General features: G+C 44.9%; 2 protein-coding genes and 1 long non-coding RNA gene across 4 annotated transcripts in view; 1 reads left to right on the top strand and 2 right to left on the bottom strand.

The window, feature by feature from the left end:
* The window catches only part of LOC27208320, a 36,532-nt gene that overhangs the window by 12,193 nt on the left and 1,017 nt on the right, over positions 1–23,322 (bottom strand). The window contains exons 2-3 of the mRNA XM_016183917.3: positions 7,080–7,622; positions 3,450–3,629 (exon numbers count right to left, since the gene is read on the bottom strand). Coding sequence (XP_016039926.1) covers positions 3,450–3,629; positions 7,080–7,613 — 714 coding nt within the window. The 5' untranslated portion in view covers positions 7,614–7,622. The remainder of the gene's footprint in view (positions 1–3,449; positions 3,630–7,079; positions 7,623–23,322) is intronic.
* LOC27207466 lies at positions 3,667–5,578 on the bottom strand. Its single transcript, XM_016183147.3, has 2 exons — positions 5,479–5,578; positions 3,667–5,421 (listed from the first exon to the last, which is right to left on the bottom strand). Exons 1-2 carry the CDS (start codon positions 5,479–5,481, stop codon positions 3,910–3,912), a joined length of 1,515 nt encoding a protein of 504 aa, XP_016039927.1. The 5' UTR covers positions 5,482–5,578; the 3' UTR covers positions 3,667–3,909.
* LOC27209221 lies at positions 5,759–8,762 on the top strand. Of its 2 annotated transcripts, XR_001601265.3 has the most exons (4): positions 5,773–5,989; positions 6,053–6,232; positions 8,174–8,436; positions 8,497–8,762. It is a non-coding gene; the product is annotated as an uncharacterized LOC27209221 (long non-coding RNA). The 2 variants fall into 2 exon arrangements; XR_006542026.1 differs by lacking the exons at positions 8,174–8,436; positions 8,497–8,762 and adding an exon at positions 6,676–6,788 and having other exon boundaries at positions 5,759–5,989; positions 6,053–6,504.

Here is a 23,322-nt window from a genome sequence, read left to right on the forward strand (position 1 = left end):
TTTTCTAATTGTTAAGTTTCACTCTCAAACATACACTACAAACACTAGCAAATAGTTTTGGAAAGTGCCTTGCGAGTGAGGAATGTCTTTGATCTCAACAATCCCATAATCGTTCCCTTTGCTTGAGGGAATCTATTGAGGTTGTGTCATCCCAATCGCTCCTAGCTGCCACTGGTGCTGGTGCTGGTGCTGGTACTGCTCCTAGCCCAATTCCGTCCGAATCCCGACCATCCCGCCCGTCTGCCTTTTGTAGACTTGATAATGTTTACTTTAGCCGCTTCTTTTGCGCAGTGACTTGAATTTTTCTGCCCCCTCCCCTGGACCCTTTGGCGTAATTTCGTTTTCGTTTTCGTTTTCGTTTTGCAGGCGCATATCCGGCCAAGTTCTGTTGGTAACACGGAGTGGGGGACCAGGAGGTTGGGCCAGCGCAGAGCTGGAGGGGATTAGGAGACGCCGCGTGCCAAAGTCAACGCCGGCAACCGGATATCCGCAACGAGGCAGCAACGGGATGGGAATGGCAATGGGTAGGGGGTATGGGGTATGGGGTATGGGAATGGGAATGGGGATTTGGGGATGAGGAGCAACAACTGAACAGTAAACATAAATAAACTGTAGCCGCAGAGCGGGGCAAATAGGAGCGAAAGGACGAAACAAAGGCGTGTTCTTTGCATACACAACGATTTAAGCTAGTTCAAGAGGAGGGGACTCAACTCAGCCGAACTTCTGGCCACTCAACTTTCGCCCCCTCAGAGCTGTTCGAAAATATTACCAACGCTACGAAAAACAAAAACTTAAAGTGTAACAACTCCAAAACTGCAGCGAAACCATGCCATAAACGTTGTCCCCAGAGATTCTCTGTTTGCAATCCAAGTGGCCACTTAACTTTCCGTTCGCCATATAAATTGAACACTGTTTACAGTGCTTTAAAGTCACGTATTTATTTTATATAGTGGCGGATATAAAACAGGTCCTAAAATCGGCTTAAGTATTACAAATTGATGCCACATCATTAATGCATGCCGCCATTTCAGTTGCTATTTGCATTTCATAGTTAAAAGTCCTTCGAAATTAATCCCTTTCAGCAGACAAAAAGTGCGCCACAACAAATAGGCCACAAACTTTGCATATTTAAAGTGCTTAATATAGCATTGAATTCATTGAAAGATAGATATTAATTTCGAGCAGATTAATCATCAAGTTGTTCTCGGCTCATTGGGTTAGAAAACGCGACGTCAGGTGGCATACATCAACTTCCCGTTGCAGAGATTATCAAATGTGGACTAGACTCGCAAAATCTATTCCTGCAGGACACGATGGGCGACAGGACCTGCAACTTGATGGAGGTAAAGGTAAAGGGATGCCAGCGTTTGTGTATTTCTGTATTTTTCCACCACACCGATTTGCTTGGGGACAACTTAAAAAATCAATTTGGAGCCGCACAAAGGGAAGCCGCTGCCAGGAGGTGGCAAGGTGGAACCTGCCACCAGAATCGAGGGGCATGCGTAGAAATATGGAAAATTTCAATTTGCTTGGTATGGAGAAAAGTTTCTGACACTTTTCCAGGCCAAACACGAAAACAAACCGAAAACTTTTCGCCGGCCAGTTATGAAATCGCTTATTACCCGCCTGCACCACCTGCAGAATCGAAAATCGGAAAATCGTAAAATCACAAAATCGCTGGCAAACTGGCCAGAAAACTGCGTCCAAACCGAAACTGAACTCATCTGAACCTGGACGGCGGAGCAATTCACTTTAGTGTTTGACTTTTGGCTGCTGCAAACGGGTTGGGGCTCCAATTTTTCGGACTGCAAACTATGGCAAACTTTTTCTTATTAAACGCAGGAACAACGATCTCCGGAGTGGAGGAAGTCCTCCACTGGAGCAGCGCCGTTTGCCAAATTGTGAATTGGCAATCAGAGTCCACATGGAATTGTTTATACACCTATATATTTTTGGGCCAGACAAGGACCTGCTGTGTGTTCCTGTGTGTGTGTGTCGCCCTAATAGAATGCTAAAATATTCATAAATTGCCGCAAGGAGCAGGGGCGGCGTTCAGGGGGCGTGTCAGCGGAGACAGACAATCGGGCGGCCAACCCCCTTCGAGATAATAAGCCCGCGCCCCACTTCGCCCGGGAGTGGACCTAGTTGCCTTGGAGAGGAGCCATCAAATTATACGCAAATATTGAATTAATGAAATTATTGACAGGCGACTGGGCCTGCAGCAGGATATGCTGGCATAGTACATGGGTATATTCATGATTCTCTCGGGGATTGCCACTTGTTGCCGCACTCGCAGTGACAGGTTTTGTGGTCAGTGAATTGCCAAATAAATTACACAAATTGCCACCAGAAAAAGGTTCAATCAACTTGGCAATGTGTGCCGCATCCATGAGGCCAAAGGTGGCTTTAGTGGCAGTTACCATTTGGAGAAACGATCGGCCTAATGGAACGGATTCACACCAATAAATGAGCACCATAATATTAATTCATGGCACACGAGAATAATGGTAATCCCTGGCACAGTTCACCTTTTATAAGTCGTAGGAAGGTAATGTCTAATCTCTTAGTCCGTATAGAATCACAAGTATTTTCATAATTTACAATTGGTTCAATTGCATAAGCTCCAAAGCAGCAGGAACCCGTAGATAAAGTATGGGTAATACAACAAATTGACATTAAATTACACAAGTTACGGCAAATTGCCAGCTTAATTCAATTGCAGTCCAAAGTCTAAAGTGTGTCCCCTGAAGCATAAAACTATCAGACAACAAGACTTTTGATGCCTGATTTCAGATGGTGGCATTCCTTGGCTCACTTGTGGAAAATTCAGATCACAAAATATGCGAACTGAAGGGTCTGAAAAGTGGGGAAATGCCCATGTATATGCAGTGATGATTTGAAACAGTGCCAGCCCAGAGGAGCTGAGGTGGAGCCCACGGATCCCATGGACCAATGAACCAATGATCCCCCAACCACAGACCCACAGACAAACCCACACCAACGACATGGTGGGGGAGTGTATCAGAAAGTTGCTACACTTTATGGGCCATAAATATTTATGTCTCTTGTTGCTGTTGCGGCTGAACTTGGGCGGCACTGGAAGGCGATGTAGCCAAATTTGTTGGCAACAAAATGCAGGCACGAAGTCCGTTGACAGGCGATGTTAACGGACTCGAATTGGTATCCACATTTTTCGGCCAGCAGATACCCTGGCAAACTGCCCAGCACCAGCCAGTCAACCAGTCAGGTGAGTCCTCGATTCCCGGGAATCTGTCACTTGATGCTCGGCTAGCGGGTCATGTTGCTCACGGAATGGCATGCGGAGGATGCCAGGACGCTTTTCCGGTCTAGTGCGCTTCGCTTTGATCAGCCCTGGCAACCAGGAGCCCTGCTCGCTGATTTTTAATAATGTAACAAGTGCTCGATGGGAGGAGCGTGCTCATACTCACCCCCAGCTCCACGTAGATGGTGTAGATGGGGTAGGGCAGGGCAATCACCATTCCGGTTAGCCAGGTGGCGCAGCAGCAGACGAATCCTGGCAGGCGCCCCTTCAGCGGATCGTTCAGCCAGCGCATCCGGTCCCAGGCGATCAGGATGTGGGAGATCATGGCCACGTGCAGCGGTATGTCCTGGAAGAGTGGTTAAAAAGTAACATGAGATACATCAACGCATTGCGCATCTAAATACGATACATGTTTCCATTAATACTTAAAAAATCGTTTGTGTAGGAAAAAGTTCTCATATTTATTCAAGTGCTTTGAAATACAAAAAAATGAAAATATACAATGATATCAAAAGGGACTTGTTTACAAGGTTTCACTGTAGGTCCGTCAATTGTACCATTCGTTTGGTTACCCTAGTCATAGATTCTTGAGGCATCAAATATAATTATTAGTATTTTTGATTATTTTAGACTGAAATGTAGTCGTCGTCGGTTTCAATTTCTTCAGACCCATCATAAGATTCCTCTTCCTCGCTCATTTCCTCGTCCATTTTCTGGATCTCCGCCTCGATCTCCTCCTGGATCTCCTTCTTGGTCTTCTCCTTGACCACCTCGTCGATCTCCCTCTTGATATTCTTCTTGACCACCTCGTCGACCACCTTCTTGGTCTCGATTATTTGCTTGACCTCATCCTTGATAACATTCTTGACTATCTTCTTGAACGTTGGCAAGGGACATGCCTCATGCAAGGACACCGCATATTTATTATCGATTCCTAAGGACGTCAAATCATTGCCTTGCTGCTCCGTTGGCGGCCCCCACTTCTGATTCAGATAGTCGAAGATACGGTCATCCATTTCATCGGTCGGGTCTATATCATTCATAATGGTTGCCATTTCTTCACTGCTGAATATGTATCCCGCAGGGGGAAAAGTGGCGTGTAGCTGATCCTGAATGTCATGGTTTTCATTATTCTGTCCGCCAACACTAGGCGGTGTATTCTGAAAGGCCGTGTTTTCTGGAGGCTGCTGAGTAGCTTTCTCATTGTCCAGCATGTCGAATTCTGGAGAAGGCTCAGGGTCCTCTGGCGGCTCCGTCTTAATGCCCACGACTTTGAAGACATCTTCTGGAGAGGACTCGGGGTCCTCTGGCGGCTCCGTCTTAATGCCCAGGACTTGGAAGACATCTTCGAAGGTGACGCCGTCGCATATAACTCCCACAGCAGTCGTGACATCGTTGCTCATCAGCTGCGCGCAAATAGCCTCAATTGCCAGCAAACGTTCTTGAGACGGAGAACGGACTATGGCCGGAAGTTCCTCCATTGGTTCCTGTGTGGCTGGAAGGGCGTATTGATGATCTAAGAATATTGCACGGTTAGGAGTCTCCTTCTCATGCGTGTTGGTCCCGTCGATGCCGCATTGGTCCCGGGCTGAATTCCTTTTACCACACGAAAGGTCAAGAGGTTCTAATTGGTTGAGGCTATCGTCACCATCTTTCGGATGCTGACAAGTCGTGGGTATCGACCCCAGTGGGTTTTCCGGGAGGACAGGCTCCTTGGTGTAAGTCATGGTGCAATTAAAATTATAACGCCACTGTTGTTGATTTGCGTCGTGTTTCAGCCAGGAATATTGAGAGCCTACAACCGTCTCTCGACCCTGGTTCAAATTTGTCGAGCTCTTCTCCTTGGGTTCCTGGTGTCCTCCAATGAAGCTAGACTTGTGGACACTTTCATGCGCCGGCTTCTGCGGACATTTCTGCAGCCAACTGGCGTGGCAGTTCTCCTTGTTGGTTTCTTCGAAGCTGCCATTCATTGTCGAATCCTCCCCAACGTGGTAGCTCCGTGCTGAAATTTTCACATTCTGAAGCTGGGAAAAAAGCGGCACTTTGGAAATGTCACAAAGCTGTCGCTGTTTAAGGTTTGATGTTTGTTTTTTTAGGCGATAGATGGGCACTGGGTCGCCGACCTTCAAATTCTGCGACTGTAAAATATCAACGATAGATAAGAGAAACCAATGGGTTTCAGTTTTATTGCTTACCATTTTTGCAGTCGCTTCTTTTAGTTTGGCAAAATTCCGGTAGCTAATATTCTGAAATTATTTTCTAGAACAACCTGCGAGCATGCGCACGTGCCTAACAAGAAGATGGCGAAAAAAGAATAGGGCGAAAAAAACCAAAAATGGCTGCAAATCAGAGTGGCCAAAAATCCATGAAAGCATGGTCACACTCGCGCCTTAAACTTCTTTTATAAAACTGAACTTATCCTTTTATATTTTAAACTTGAAGAAATGATATAGGTAAGTAAATTAATTTTAGGTAGTGATTATATATTTTTGTATCGATTTAAAGCCTACAGCTTGATAAGATGATAAGATTTTTAAAAATCATAACCTGGAATACCCTATTAGGGGTAGCCCTGCAGAAAGCTGCATTACAGTCTGGCAACACCTAGCAAATGTTCACACATTCAAACAATGTAAACAATTAGTTATTTTTAAAAGGAATTAGTATATATGTATTGGTATATAGTAGTATGCTTCCAGTAAAAAGGTAACATTAAGTTTTATTCGCCGTTATTCATTACTTATGGCAATCGAAAACAATACTTATTAGAGGACTTTAAGGAGCAGATTTAACGCTACTTGTCGGTTATGCAGCAGCTCAGTGCGCATCCTGCTCAATCCCAGCCACCCATTAATCATTCCATTTGGCGGATCGGGAGGAGGAGCAGGCAGGAAGAGGACCAGAAACAGGAGCAGGAACTGGAACAGGAACAGGAATTCACCCACATGTGTACGCACACGCGACTATATGCAGTGATAGATGTGTGTTTGTGTGCTCCCGCTATTTGTCGCCCTTTGTGATAGCAATCAAATCGAATCATATCCCGTTCCGTCTATCGACTTCGCACACCCACACCGAATCCCAATCCCACACCCATTCCCTGGCCGTTTTGCCCCGTAATAGAATCTCCTGCTGCAGCGTCAAGGTTGTAAATGTAATCATTTGTCTGCTCCACGGACTTCGGGCCTAATCGAATTGCCAGGCGGCTTGTCTCCCCAAAAGTAAGCATCCTCATAGCCATCTTTGGCCAGGCCTACTCACGCAGGTCCTATTCGCTTCTGGTCGCATTTGTTTTCGCCACACAAAAGCGGAACAAAGTGACAGACGGAGGCGAATCAAATCGAATGAAAGTATACGATTCTATTTGCTTGTGATTTCTGACTCCACCTAAGGCCCATCCTCCTCCGCCTCCTGGGCATGTGTCAATCACACGGTGGCTTTCATAATGAGGTGGAGCAGCCCGGCAGGGGGATGTTGTGCGAAGGGACACCACCCCAAGCATTGCTCAATCGACTGCGACCGGATGCCATCCTCTCAGCAGCACACAGCCCTCAGCCCTCAGACAAATGGGATAAATATAGCTCTGAGCTGTAGTTAACTCTGATTGCAATGGGATACCACTGAATCTGGCTGGGGCTGAATCCAATGGCTTGTCTGAAAGTGCCCGAAAGACGTGGCCACATTTAAGGCACCAGATACAGTGGTTCGTAGAATGAAAGCCTTTTCAAATATAATGGTAAGTTGCTTACTTTATAATGTATATAATGTTATAACTAACGTTTCGATGTCCACTCACCTGCAGCATGGGCAGAAAGAAGCATAGAAACTGGCCAAAGATCCAGTTCTGGATGAGCATGACCATCAGCGAGACGGGCAGGACGAGGGCGCACTGGACGAAGTGGCATAGGGCCAGATTGATGATGAACGCATGGGTCACATCCTTGTAGAGCCGGTGGTACATGATGTACACCACGATGATCACATTGAGCACCACGCCCAGTAGGGCGAGAGCTGCGTACTGGATGAGGAACAGCCAGTAGACCGACTTGATGCTGGACTTCAGGATGGGACCACTGAGTCGCTCCATGTCAACCGTGCCATTGGAATGCCAGTCGAGGAAGTGCGAGAGTGCCGTCACATATTTGTCGGGCACATCCTTCATTTTCTCGCCACCGCCGCCTGCATCTCCTCCGGATGCACCGCCACCATATCCTCCCACTCCTCCGCCGCCGCCTCCGCCTCCTCCTCCGCCTGCTGCTCCGCCGCTGCTCGCCGCCAACTGGTAGGCATCCGATACTCCGACCAAGCGAAGTTGCTCAGCTGGCGACATCCTCACCACCTGCAATGGGAAATCAAGAAGAGATTCTTCAATCAATTAGGAGCGCTATATTCTTGAGATATTTGGTATCTACAATAGGAAATTCTTCAGTGATTGCAGTCAGTAAGATTGGAAAGCTTCGGGGAAAACAATAGCTAAACTAATTGATTGTTTATGGGTAAACCAATCTGTACGCCTAGCGAAAAACACATAAATTAACTCAGTAGATCTATCTCAAAACTGAAGAATCTGATGGTCTATGATTTGACGATCTAAAGTTGTAAAACCTTTACGCTACTGCGGACATGAGATACATATAATGCGTATACTTAACAATTTGGCTAAAATCAACATATGTAACTTTGGGGCATCCCATCGAGACCTTGGGCTCTTTGTCCGATTTCAATTGGTATGTGACATTCATGCCGCCTGCGAGTCGCTCACTCAATTCATTCACTCATTCATTCGTCGTTTCATTGTTCGTCCATTGTTTTGTTTCTTGTCATTGCGTTTGTTGTAGTTACGTTTAGTTTTCCCGCTCCGTTGTTATGTTTGCGTTTCCTTTGTTTCAGCATTTGCAACGGAAATTGCCGATGGGAAGGGGAAGAGCCAGGGGAAACGCCATGGAAAAGCAACGTACGGACGGGCAAAACGATATGGAAATTGAAAATCTGTATGCAACGCCTGTCCCGATTGCGTCCTTCAGCCTGCGGTCGCAGCTTAACTACCCCGCAACCACACGTCCTCTCACAGGTGGAAAAATCAACAACAAGAGCGACTACGGATTACTCTCAGTGGCATATGTGCATGGGAAATGGATGTATCTTTCTACTCGGTAACCAAAGCTTGCACCACTTAAATGTATCTGAGAGTTATATATGTTTATTTTTAATAGGTTTCGTTTCGATGAGATCCTGCAAAACTGTTTTTTTTTTAGCCAGATTAATTCCAATAGCCAATGGCTTAGTTGTTAATACCTCTTACCAAATAAGACTTGTGGCACTTAAGCTTGGCTACCATTTTGTTGTGGGAAAAGCCAGCAATTCTGCTAATCTGGCTTAAGCATAAATTCTTGCTATTTTGAAGCTTTGTTCAAAAATGTAATAATGTTCTTTTCTTTGCCAAAATAAATGTCCCTTCCAAGTGGCTCTATGTCATCAAGACCAGATTTTAAGTGGATGATTGCATATAATAATCCAAAGAAAAGCGAACGAAAATGAAAGTTTATGATGATGTTTTATAGGACTAAGATGAGCAAGGTATGATCTTATGTATAAGTATTTACAAGCAAAATGCTTGCAACCAGGAGTCCCACTTTTGGATGAAGCTTCCAATTTATGTATCATTGTGATGGAATTTCCTTGTAGCCACGACTTTCAACCTGTCGTCCCCGCTTTTCGCCCTGTGCACTGTGGGCGTGCCACGCCCCCTTCTTGGCACAGGTCTGGAATTTCAATCTAGACAGAAGGCAAGGCAAAGCTGGCAAAGGACATGCACGAAAACAAGGAGTAGAGTTGTGTGTGGCACGTAGCCATATGTATGTGTGCGGCTGCGTGTGTGTTGACCGTATGGCCGCAGTGGCAGCCACAGACAAACATGCCACGCCCACTCCAGACTGAGCCGCCCCCAGGGTGCCCAGCATTGCCAGCCTGCCGAAGCTTACCAGTTCCTGTTCCGGGGAATCCCCTGGCCATTTCCGCCCCTCCCCTCTCCACTTTCAATTTGAGCAGCAACTTCCGTTCAATTTATTGTTGCTAATTTTTCTTCACTTGGCTGAAAAATATTTTCGTTACTGCGAAAAAGAAACGGAACAAAAACAGGGTGCCTGGGGCATGGGACCATGCAACATGAAAACAGTCGAATTAAATTGCCTTAAATGAAATGTTGATTGCAAAGCTTATGGCCGTTTATTATTATTTTTTTTTTTGTTTTTGGGGGACATACGTAGCATTTGTTGAGGCCCCACTGTAAAATCAGCCTGTGGCGCATCGTCCTTGTTTTTCCCTTTGCACTCGCAATGTAATTTCCGTGGAAATACTTAAGAACCGCATTTAAATTGGAAAGCTGAAAGGGGCGGACCCACGCATTAAAATCGCTTGCGATGCCAAGATATTTTGCCATTTCATACAAATTTTCATTGGCAGCTGAGATGAGGAGGTATCTAAGATTTTGATGTTAGTTGAAGATAGATATGGGAGTTCTGAGGTACAAGAATACAGTTACCACCTAACTTAAAATCAATTCGCAATTCCAATGAATTTAAACCCATTTACGAGTAAAGTCAAGACCCATGATTGCAGTTTAAATTGGGTTTTAGAAACCAAAACACCCTGTTCGCAATGCAGTTGCAATCTCGACTTGGTTTGATGACCCACCCGTGCTGTGGGGCAACAACAGGAACAACAGCAGGCCGAGGTTGCCGCGCCTAATTTTGTTTGAACATGCCATTTGGCAGATACACCCCGTGCCCACTGCCACATCCACAGACATTAGTAGTTTCTTGCCCTCGGACAACTTTATCTATCTATATGCTACTCACATGTGCGGCCCAGTTCGAGACCCATTTCCGCCCCTTTTGGTGGGGAAAACACCAGTGTCTGGCAGTGTGGAGTCTATTATGGGCAGCTCCTTGGAGAATCCTGTGCGGAGCAGGGAGGGCAGCTTACTGCTCCTTTGGGAACGCCAATTGCATGGCGCTGCATTGGTGCATTGCTGCATTGCTGCAGTTGCTGCAGTGTGTTCCATTCGAATCGTTTGTTTATCCATTCTGGCCCGAATACGTCGCACTGCTCAGTCCGTATGGGATTTCAATTAGCAGTCGAGCGTCCTTCTTTCTGCCAGTGTAGCCCGTTCTGGGATTAGCATTATCCATTTGTCAATTAGTCAAGTTGTGCCGCATGCGGCAAGTAATAATTTCATTTTCCTCGACTGCTCGCAGATCGCTTGGCGCATTTGATGTGGCTACGATACCAACAACCAGCAACCGAGGACGACGCCCACGCCCACGCCCGCGCCATGGCCAGCCGCCCCTTTTGGTAACATGGTTATACCCAATGCGTCAATTAGCCTAAAATGTTGATAGACAACGCGTTGCGGCTTGTGGCTGCGCCCCCGGCTTCTCTGGAATCCAATTCGGGATTTGGATTCGACATTCTGGCTGTGGTTGCATTGTCGACAAGTCGAGGGGTTAAACAAGTGAACTTTTGCTTTCATATCAGCCCACCAGAGCAGCAGCCCACCACCCACCACCCACTCATCCAGCGCATTAGATGAGTCAATAGAGCAAAAGTTTCCTAGGCGAATTGCCCGGGGACCAGGGGCAGCTGGTGATGCACTGCATCAATCACATTTCCGGTTGGTTCAGCACAGCGATTTACTTGGTCATTAGGCGACAGCGAGAGAGAGAAAGAGAGTTCTGCAAGACTGCGGGGGTTTTGTATTATTACATTTACTAATTTATCCTCCTTAATCTTGAAAATCCCCAGAGGTTCAACTACCGGGTGATTTATAAACCCGAAGCTTTACAGCTCACCGATGAACTATAATTGGAAAGCCATTTTGTGGTGCTTCTTCGCAGAAATCTATGCCAATAAGTATTGATTTTAAGACGATGATGATGTTCGCTGGTTCCTTTGGGATGGAAAAGCTAGGAAAATCTTTAGTTTCGCACTTTAAATGAAAGGCAAAGGCCCTTGTTTATTTACTCTGGCGGATAACACATTTATTTATAGCAACTAGTGCTAGTTAATCTCGACGACCATGGCCATTTATGGTTCAGCGAATGTTAGTCGTCCGAGTAATTAATACTGATTTCCCCAACGCTCCTTCGCCGTTTAACAAGTGACAGGCAACAACTTCACTTGGTTGCGTGTGTCTCAAGGTCCTGCCCACCACCTCCAACCACCACCACCACCCCCCTTTTTCATCGCCGCCTATTTATCGCTTTTGTTCAACACCGATGCGGCGTCGTCTTGCCGAAACTTTCCTAATTAAGCAACGTTAAATTAAATGCCTGGCTCAAGTGCTCCGCACCGTGTACACACCAAATGTGTGTGTTTGCCGAGCAATAGTCCTCGTTTTGACCACCGGAAGGCAGGAAAGTGGAGTCACCAGCCGTGAAATACAATTGAGCAAAATCGATCTAGCATGCAAATCCCAGCCAGCTTTCTACGATTCGATTTAATTAAAGTGCAATCCATTCAAAACCATAGCTTTTCGCCATCTTTGCATTTGTATCTGTAGCTGTAGCTGTAGCTGTATCTGTATCTGTAGCTGTCTGCGTGTTTGTCACGCTGTATTTACATATGAATTATATCTGATATATATTTCCCTGGCCTTGGCATATCCATGTAACAGCTCCGTACTGGCCTGCCATCCAATTAGTGAGCGCTGCAAGTGCGAATCAAATGCTTGCGAGGGCGGATTGTAAGCTTGCTAATCACTTTTGGGCATAATAAGACACCTATGTATCTTAAAGTTGCCAACTGAGAATAAAAACGCGAACTCATGGTTCATCCGAATCACACATTATATTTTTCTACTTCTTAAAGCCTCTTTTTAATATGAAAAAAGAATACTCACTTTTAAGCAACTTGCTTATAACTTATATCAAACCTTATAACTTATATTTCCCTAATAGCGCAACGAACTTTTGAAGCACCCCTCCGCTATGTTAATTTATTATCTATGTCAAAGTAAAGCCAGGTCATACCATTTGATGCCAAACCAAAACGCTTTGCATATATCCCAGACATGTATAGCTATTTCAACGAGCAATAAACATCGAGCCCATCCGAATCTATTATGTACAAATTTTCCAAATTGTGTGCTTAATCATGACAGTTCTTGAACTTGCCGCTCAGTGTATAGTATCCCCTATTCCAGTTAACACTCAGTTTATCAACCGTCAACCGTTTTTATGCATTTTAAATAATGCTTCCGGACGGGAAATGGAAACAGGAAATGGGAAATTCGCCATTGTCGCTCGTCCGTCATTTGAAACTCAATTAATTTTGTACACCGACCGACTGCCTTATCGTCCACCACTCGCGCCACCTGAAAAGTATGCTACACATCAGCCGAGCGAGTTAATCGCTCATCAGCACGCAACGAGCAAGTGTATTTAATTAGCAAACAAATGATTTTGATAGCCGGCCACGCCCCAACGCCCCCCAGCACGCCCACTGGGCCATAAAATCAACGAGAGAGAAAGCCAAATTATTTGCCCATAAAAATTTGTCATGTAGAACGAGCAGCGAGTGGCGGCGAATTGAATGGCGGATATATGCGGCATTAGCGCAGTACACTGCGCGAAAAGGTAGGGATTTTGAAATTCCTTTGGAAATTCATTTCATTAGCGAACTTAAGCTACTGCCAAAGAATTGGGCATTAGTTATGCATTGCAACTTTATACACTGATATATAAACTGTATTGTAATTATTGCTATTGAAAGGTATAATTACAGACCAGTTTTTTTCTCAGTGCATTCCCAGTAATGTGCTGGCCCGCTCCTCAGCGAATGCCTTGTAATGCGTCTTAGGCTGGGTGCGTCCATAAATTAGCAGTGGGGCGACATCAGAGCTCCCAACTCTTGAAAACTTTTATCTGGCTTTTTACAGTCCCCATTCCCATTCCCTTTTCCATTCCCCATTCCCATTGGCATCCGCATCCGCATTCCGGCGAGGAGGCAGCAGTTCGAGGAGCTCTTTTGGCCAACTGGTGCGATGCGGCATTGACTGATTATGGCTGCCAGCAGGCAAATAAACACACAAAAAGGTAAGGCAACAATGGCATGGCTGGCATGGAATGGAATTGGCTGGAGTGCCTTTTGCTGGGGTACATGGAAATTGATAAGCCAGTTGCTGCTACTTTGTAAACAGCAACACACACACACGACCAGCAAACATTGGGTGCGTGTGTATTTGTGCATTTTATGTTTATTGTTTTCGCTCACTTTAACCAAGCCAAAAGCACACAGATACACACAGATAGCCCGCCTTCCAACGGCTGTTGAATACCCTGGAATATCCAAGCCCTTGTGTGTAGACGTGTGTCCACACAGCACCTACGAAATTTGAGTGATCACTCAATCGAAAATATTGCATATCTATGGCAACTGGCGAAAGTCAACTTATATTCAGCCATATTATTTTAGTGACTGCATTGCAAATTCACACCGAGCTCCATCTCCAGCTACAGCTGGTATTGGTATCCTGCTATCCTGCTATCCTCCGGCTTATGGCCATAAAAAGAAAATGTGTACATATATCTACTATGCATGACACAATGTGCGATGGCCAGGGACTTAGCATGCGGCTTGTTCCAGGACTCCTTGGCCAGGTCGTTGCGTCCTTTTGCTATCTGCCTAACCTCTAACCGAATCGATTGTGGGGTCAATCGGTCGTCCTGGTCGGGAGCTGCGTGTTGCCACATTCAGGAGCCATGTGCTGGCCCGCCTGCAGTTTGTGGTGCTGATTCCATATTAATGGCATTTCTAATGGCCAACGGAGCGGAGGCCCAGATACCAGATACTGGATACCAGATATCAAATATAACCAGATAGATTCCGCCAATAATTGCGCAATTATTTAATTTGTGCGCTGCGCGTAACCAATCGGAAATCGAAAGTATACCCCGATCGGATTCTTTCGGGCAAACCTAATTATTTTAATAGCGCCAATCAAGCCAATTTTCACAGGGCACAGTCCAAATGGAAGTGGAACGGGAATGGGTATGGCAATGGCAATGGAGCTGGAGCTGGGTGGGGTTGTCATCAGTTGAGCAACAGTTTCGACCGACGTGCAAATAATTGCACACTTCTTTGCATGCCAGACGGGGGCGGATGATTCAATGATTCGCTCATGGCGCATCGTCTACTTATGGCACTCACAGTAATTGCTCCCCATTCCCACTTGCTTCTGCTCCTGCTCCCGCTCCTGCTCCTGCTCCTGGTCCCGCTCCTCCAGGACGAACCTCGCCGGGGACAAACTCTAAACGGAAATTGATTTCGCAAGCCTTTGGCTAATCAGCCTCGCCAGTTCGCCGGCACAACTTGCAACTTCTCAAGCGTTTCGAACATCGATTTTTTACGCCTTCCACTGCTTCATTCCAACGATGGAGCCACGATGGAGCTACAGTGGAGCCCAAGAAGGATGCGCTGTTAATGAAATCCCCAGTGGAGGGTATCCAAGGATGCGGATGGAGTGAAGATCGTTGGGCAAACGAAACTTCATAAAACATATTGGTATCTGGACAACTTTTAGGCAGTAGGTAAAGTTCCTTGGGTTGCTTAGTACTAGTAAGTAAACTAAGTATTTAAATATATATTGTTATTTGTTTTAAAAGAGTAATCTGAATACATGGACAGATCGCTGGAACTCAAGATATTTGCAAAAGAGCACCCAAAAAATTGGAAACGTTAAATAGTTTTGCAATCCGAATCCGTCAAGTTAAACAGGCTTGTGGATTGGATGGACATACCCACTCCTAGGGAATCCACACTTCGTCCTTATCTTGGCGATGATTCCAGGGCGTCGTTTCTTTTATTTGATTTTGCTACTTGCTGCCATCGCTTGAACAAGACAAGGCAACTATAAAAGCGCAAGTCGCTGGAGGACGAAGACGAGGACGAGGATGTGGACTACGACCTGGGGCGCGGAGGATAAAGGAGGACGAGGCTCATGGATCGCTGGCCACATGGACTGGCAGGGGGGAGATGGGTTTGCCGCTTTAGCGCTGCGGGTCGGAAGAAATTGACAAGTTTCTACTTGAGTGTGCAGTCAAAGAGCATTGGCTGAGCTCTCTGTGCCAGTGCTTTTTTTTTTTGTCGAGTGTGTCTGTGTGCCCACCCACGGACTGCCACGCCCCCTTGGGGGGCCTGCATGCCGCCCTCGGTCATTGACTTGCCATTCGGTGCTGCAATTTGCAACGCCGCAACCCGCACCTCGTTTCGCCACCGGCAATTGTCAATAGCAACAAAATTTCAAAGCGACTTGAACGTTAGACGAGCATTTCGAGAACAGAAGTTCCTGGAAAGCAGACAGGAATAGAAGTGGCCAGGGGCGGAAGGGGCTGGTTGCTAGCAAGCCACGCGGGCAAACCGGCGAGTGGGGCGCATTGATTTTGGTCAATGGCCTGTGGCGTCTCAACCTAAACAATTATGTAGAGCCAAACGAGTTGGTCTATTCCACATACAGTTGCGGTCAACAGGGACAGGGATGCCAGCCAAAAGTCGTAATTACGGGCAGACAGTGCTATTCATATGACGGCCAGTGTCCAAACCGATATACATAAGATATAAGTATGTATATATGTTAAAAAATCTATATTTGCACTCGAACCGTAATCAAATCGAAGCGGCCCGCCCCTCGCAACTTGCGACTTTTGTTGTCTGTCAAAATGTTTAACGGTGCGTATGATTAATTTTGATGGGACTAGGGACAACATTTTTTTTTCCTCCACCAAGGAATTCAATAATACGAAAAGAAAGAAGGAAAGGCAAGATTTAAGGCAAGTGGTGCTGCGAAAAGTTTACTAATTGCAAATTAGTGCAAACATTCTAAAATGAAATTGCGGCAACTCTCAGGTCTTGAGCGAACCCATCAAAGGGATGGGCAGGTTTTTGTGCTTCAGGACCCACAAAACCAACCCCCCTTCCCCCTGTTGATTGCTAATTGCGCCCCCAAATGTATCGATTTTTGCGGTCTGTTTCAATGATGTAGCTCCCATAGCCATAATCGCTGCAGGGCAAGGATATTCCCGCCGAGGGAGCCAAAGTTGCACTGCGGTTTCCACGTGAAATGGGAATTGAGGTTTGAGATGAGGTTGAGGCTGAGGCTGAGGTACGGACTTTGTGGTCATGCCGACTTTGATGGCACCACCGGGCTACAGCGCTCCAAAGCGCAGCCACATGGATCTGGAGCTGCCAGTGACTCTTGACCTCGCCTTGACTTGGTTTTGTCCAATCCTTGAACCTCTACGTTGGGCAATGCAAAAACACATAGAAAAAACCTACAAAAATGAAAAAAAACAGAGAAAATAACAAGAGAGAGAGTGAATAAAATGGGAGCAGAGTCAGACATTGTTTACGCGTTGGGGCAAATACTTTTTACACAGACGGTGGCACACACAGTGCCGCACAAAAGATTTCGCCGAGAGCAGCAGTTCGCATTTGCATTTGCATTTCGGGGCCGAAGGATAAAAGGTGCTTTTCCGCCAGGTGAAAGCCCATTGTGGCTGCTGCAATTTAATTCTAACGCTTTCAACAATTTTCGAGATTAAAAAGTGGCGGCATCTGTATTAAATTCACGCTGAAAATAATTGCTCGGCGCCGCATTGTGCTTTAACCCTGGATTTGGGTAGTTATCCTCCGGATGGCTGGATGTTTGGTTGGTTGGATGGATGATGGTGTCGGCACAACACTTTGAGAATAGCTGACGGCAGCTCTGCATAATTGAACAACCCTTTTGGGGCGCCCTGCCCTTAACATTCGCAGCATGCGTGCCCCGACTATTGATGAAGTTCAGCAGGCCGCGCAATCGAAGGCAGACGGCGCGTGCGGCCAACTTTTCTGGCTTCCTTGGCCTCCAAAGCCCCCCACAGCCACTACCACCACTCCCCTCCAAGTTGTGGTCCAATCTTACACCTGCTCAGGCGTTCAGGATTCGGGAATGGGTCTTCGCGGTCACGGAGGGAAGCTCTAAACGGTTGACAAAAGGCTTCGCTCGGGTTTCGCAATGCCAACAGCGACAGTAGCAGATGGCGGCCACACGGAAAACAAAATTGTAACATCACGTATACGCCCGGTTAGCCAGAACAGAATTCACTTGTGCAATGCAAGCATTTAGTTAATTTCAACTGTTTTAAACTCAAATCGAAGTGAACACTTATCATAAATTCAAGCCAGTGGTTATGAATATGTCTGAATACTAATAAAACGGAAAAGTAATGAAAATATCAAGTATACGCACGGTTGGGCAAACCAGTTTTATTGGACTCGGCGAACTCAGCATTCATATCAGTTGAAATTTTAAATTTTAAACGACTTAAGAAGCTTTAAAAGCATATCTAAAATATTAGTAAATCGTTTTATAAACTGTTACAATAGTTATAATATTAATATTGGGAATTCTAAAATCCACCAAGTAATGAAACTACAACTAAATATTCAGGACAAAATAAGCGTGTTCATATTAAGTATACGCCATGTTATCCAATCTAAATTTAATTAACTAAGCTTTCGCTTCATGTAATTGCTGAAACCAAACATTAGTGGCAATTGACATTAACCTTTCGAGCTTCTTTGGTGACTAGCTCAAATTCCAAAAATAAATCCGTTCAACTCGCAATGGAAGTGAAAATGTTTCGCCTAATTTGAATTCGCTGGCGGTAAATTAATCAGCTGCTAAAGCTAAATTCTTGGAATATTTCTGGCTACAGAGTATTTATTTCAATTAGAATTTAATAGGCTTTATTCACGCTGACCAACTTCTTGTTTCTTGCGGTGCAGGGATGGGCTAGAGGCGCAGGTTGATTAGATTTGAGCCGGGACAAGTCAAGCCACGTCGCGTTTAAGCCCATCAAATGCCGCCGGGCCCGGTTCGTTTTTCATGTTTTTTTTTTTTTTTCTCTTGAACGTTATGCCGCCGCCCGTCGCCCGCCCTCGTTATTCATTAAGTTTAATGAGTTCATTTGACTTGGAGCTGGGTGGCGCTGTCGATTTGCGGGCGGGCAATTTTAAAAGGCTTGAAACCGTGGCAAGGTTGCCAGTTGCCAGTTGCCAGCCTAATTGACAGCCAGTCGTCGCAGTTTTGGGACCCAGATGAAAGGCATCTGTGTCACTTCCTAAAAAGTGGAGCACGGGCACCACCAAATGGGAAGCTGGGAAGTTGGAGGGGATGGCTTTTAAAGCCCTCGGCGACACACTTCGCCGGCAGCAGCTAATTGAATTGCATCGCTAATTTCGGGCCTATTAGCCTGACGTTTTAGCTCCACGATGGCCAGCACTCAACACGCTAAAGAGCGAAAGTTGGTCATTAAAATATGAATTCATAACGCATCATTTAGGAAAATACAGCAACCGTGAAAAGGAAAGCAAAGCTGGCTAAAACAAATTAAAGGGAAGACGAGAAAAGGTTTATTTTGCTGCTCTTAATAAAGCACAACGAATTCTTTAAATTTAATGCAAATGCCGCCGTTTTTCGAACGACGACAAATTAACAAAGTCAGCGTCCTAATAAGGGGATTATGGTCCGTGTTATGGCCATTAGCTGCAATTCCAGGCCAGGCTTCTGTTTTTTTTTTTTTTTTTTGTGCGCCAAATCCTTGCCGTTTTATGTCGAATTTTGTAATTTGCTGGCGGAATGCGGAGCGTAAAGTAAAACATTCAAGTCTGCCACGTAATTGACAAGGGTGCAAGGATTTATAGCGCATCCCAAGTTCATTTATTCCGCAAAACACCTATTCATGTACTCTTTTTTTTACAAAACCAGTTTTAATTATTGTATGCATATATTTGACAGAAAAAATAAGTTTTGTTCGATTGATTTATTTGAAAAAAACACAATTTGTTGCATACTTGTCATACTTTTCAGCACATTGATGGGTGAATCCAAATGCCCCAGTGGCTTCCAATCGAAATGGGCCTTAGCTCTAATCTGATTTATGATTATGAGTGCTCTGGTTTCGAAATTGTATATTTTTGCAAAACAGATTTCCGGAAAAGCATTTCCACTGGGGCAGCCCATTATTTTGCCACACACTTTCGGGCGAATCACTCGGGCGTACTCCGGCATTAAACATTGCAATGTTAAGTGCCGTCGCTGCCAGAGTTGCCACAGTTGCCAACAAAAAATACAAAAAACAAGGGAAAAAAATAAACATCCTGCCCCACGCCACTGCCATTCAGTTGTTAAGAGCCGAGCGTGACAACATTTTTAATTACATGCCACACAGGCAGCCGAAAACAGCAACAGGCATTCAAATATCAAGTACGACAACAAAGCTGGAAAATAATTTACGCATTTTACACGCACCCCAATTCAACTTTGTGTGCGAGTGTGTGTTTCAATGTATTTTTTTTTTCCTTGGCGTTTTCATTAAGGAAATCCATACGGCAGTTGAGGACGTGGCAATGGAGGCAGGGGCGTCGAGCCTTAACGATTCCTCGAGGGGCAGGGACAGTGGCAGCCTTAACAAGTGCAACACAGAGCACGCGCCGCTGTTTGCCGAAAACCAAATGGGAATGGAAGCACGGGAACACCGACTACACGGAGAGAAAAAAAGGTATATATCGAGCCATTTAAAGAATTTCTTATCCAATTTCTTATAATAATTTTAAAGAGAACATTACTATTTTTTTCTTAATTTAAAAATATTCATACAATCAGAATTACATTTTTGTACTGCTTAAAAAAATTAAATATTTGAGGAAAGGAAATCAGTAATACCATTGTATTGGACATAATAACGATTTTTACATACCTAAAACAATACGTTTATTACATATTTCAATATTTATTGACAACTAATAATAAAAATTAGTATATTCATTAAGAAAGGATTCTAAGTGATAGATCCTTTGGGTGGACAACATGAGTAATATTAAAGAGCTATTCGCATATTTTGTTCATTAAAAGAATTTAAGTTATTTATCACTCCGAAAAAAAAACAAAAAGTCTTAAGGCAAAGAATACGTATTGTTTGGAAAAATATTCTTGCATACTTTTGAGCATCTTTGACTCGCTGATTTTATGGCATTCTCGTCCTACCAAAGCTTTTATTATCCTGCGAGGCTCGATTTTCTCACCGTGCGTTTGTAGAGACAGTAGGCATATGGAAATTGGGTTGGGAAACGGTAAACGGTAAATGGGAAATGGGAAATGGCAGCACACACGTGCTAAGACCGAGTCAAGGGGAATCGATTAAATTTCTTTTAATGCCCAGCCATAAATTTCCCTTTCGAGCCTTCCTTTGCCATTGTCAACGACCTTTCAGCGAGCTCAAGAAGCGCCAGAAACGCCAGAAAGGAGTAGCAAGTCGGCAGCGCAAAGAGCAACAGAAACTGGAACACAAACAGAAAGCGTAACAGAAACAGAGCCCCATAAACCCCATTGCCCCACCCACTTTGCCAAAAAAAAAAAATAATAAAAAAATAAAGATAAAATAAAGTAAGAATAAAGCAAAAATTATGTCTAACGTCACATTGCCGCGTTCAGCTGATTCTTTATCAGCGTTAAGTGGTGCCCTGCCCGGGATCCATCTGCCCCATTCCCCAGCTGATTATGTATGCCATTTGGCAGGACGAAAAGTTACTCCAAGCCCAAGGAATCCTTTCGCGCATGCAACCCACATCAATTCCATATGCCACTCTTTGAGAGATAAGCCCATTCGGGTTAATTAAACTTTGATGGCCTTGAAAATGTTCGATTAAGATACATGTAAGTCCTGCTATCAAACAATAGATTTCATTGAATTTAAAGTAAGCCCAGCTATACCGGTGACAATTTAAACCTAAAGAGCTTATAGGTGATTCACTGGGAAATAGTAATCCAGTGATAAACCGATTAGTCTGAGCTAAAGCAGCCACACGAGTAGTCATAGCTCAATAAACCCGAGTTCCAAGGAGAGATTAGGCGATGCCTTCAAGCGAGCTTAGCTCCATAATCTCGCAGGTGAAGGTCGTGATGTCTTGCAGGGTATGCGCCAATTCGACCCATTCCGCCAACCATAACGCTTCGCTGGCGAAATGAGAGATTTGCGAGGAGATTTACGCGAAACACCAAAATGAACTTTTGTGTGTAAATTTATGTGCAGCTGGCGGCTCCTCCTCCAGCTTACGAGATGGGAATCCGGAAGCGGTCCAGGACCAAGCAGCTAAGTAACTAAAGCCATTAGCTGCTTAGTTTTGGGGCTCTCGAGTGGAAATGTCCGCCCCGTCGAGCATTTCCAGCTATCTGCGCATTTTTATTGCTGCATTCCTTGGGACAACATCAAAACAGCGCCAGAAATCATCGCTTAAGTCAGCTTTTCTTTAGCCCACTGAATGCTACAAGGATGCGACCAGAATGCTACCAGAATGCCAGGACACCCCGACAGTCTGATACTGATTTTTGCACCGCCAAGCGATTCGCTGCTGAAATCAGGGACAAAGTCGCAGAAAGTTTGGGAATGTGGAGCAGGCTCAAGAGTTGGCCAATAGTCCCATCCACTGTGGCACCCAGAAATTGTGATTACATTTGCCACATGAATATTCAATGAAATCGTCTGGCAATAAACCCGCCATATTTTCCAAAGTTCCAAAAATGAGCCTTCAAATGGCTTTGGAACAAAGCAGGCGATCGTTAACTTTATGCCACACCTGATGATGGGAAATGATGGGAAATTGGATGAATAGGAATGTGCCACTTGTAGATCTGGAACTGCTATCTGGGTAACCACAGTGTCTGCTCACCAGGAGTTCATTCATTAAAGTCAACCGGAGCATCGCTTGGCCAGTGGGTGTATGTGGGTTTCTTGGTCAGTGTATAAATAGGCCTTGGTCAGGCTGGAGTGCGAATGTATTTGGCCACAATACACACACACCCACACAAAGAGTAGGAGAGGCAAATAAGCGGCCAATAAAAATATTATTAATACGCCAACGATAACAAGACACACGGGTTTGCACGGAGGAAAACGCCATTGGTGGCTGCTAACCAGCTTATTATTACTATTCCATTCTGATATCACTTATCAAAGTGGGAGCCTTTTAACGCATTACTGATGTGTCCGGCATTCGGCCAAATGAGCCATCATTTATTTCTCTCCGTGTTGCCCTATCGCCACATCGTTGTTGTGGCCCCATCATTCAGGCTGATGGAAATGGAAATGGCCTGGGAAATGGGGATGTGGGGCGACGGCGAAGGGAAATTAGCAGCAGCGCGCACATCAGCCATCAAGAGCAGTTGGGTGTGTTTTAGCCATAAATTTATTAACTTAGTGTCACATTTATAGCCACTCGGCTAACCGCCAACACCGCACAGAGAGCCACTACCAACAAGAACAAGGACCCGCCGGACATGAGGACATCAGGACTCCAGGACGAGGATGCAGAGGATGCAATGACGACAGGCGAGGAATTTAAACAAAAAAAAATAAAAATATCCACTCGAATATTCGCTGACCGATTCGAAGCTGATGAGCCAACCGGCGGCAGTGGCAGTGGAAGCATTTTCCTGGGATGGATGGTCAAGTGCGAAATTCCCACGGGGGAATCCAATTTACTCTAGGGGTCTGCGCATAAATCCTCAACTTCTTAAATAACATTTTGATGGGCTGGATCGGCTTTAAAAGGCATTCATAATTGTTAATTATGAGTGGCGGAGTGTGTGTCACTCGGAAATTGAATTAAATTAAATTAAATTAAATACCAGGCGATCAATCATTTTGGCTTTTGCCATAACATGCTTAATTTTAAACAATCAATAATAGTGATTGTAATTCAAGAATTAGCATCATAGTTTCGCTTTAATAGTTAATGGCGCATTAAGGCGCATTAAATTATTCCATATTTATTAGAACAGGCTTCCTTTACTCATTGGCTTAAAAGCAATGGAATTTCCATTTAATATGCATCTAATTTCATTATAGGCTGCAAACAAATTGTGTTTTTAAAAGCCAACTCTTCACTCTTTAAACTTTATGTTGCATGAAGTTTGGCATTTTCAGCTGCATTGTTCGAAA

The sequence above is a fragment of the Drosophila simulans genome, chromosome X (assembly GCF_016746395.2).
Source record: "Drosophila simulans strain w501 chromosome X, Prin_Dsim_3.1, whole genome shotgun sequence".
Lineage (NCBI taxonomy): Eukaryota > Metazoa > Arthropoda > Insecta > Diptera > Drosophilidae > Drosophila > Drosophila simulans.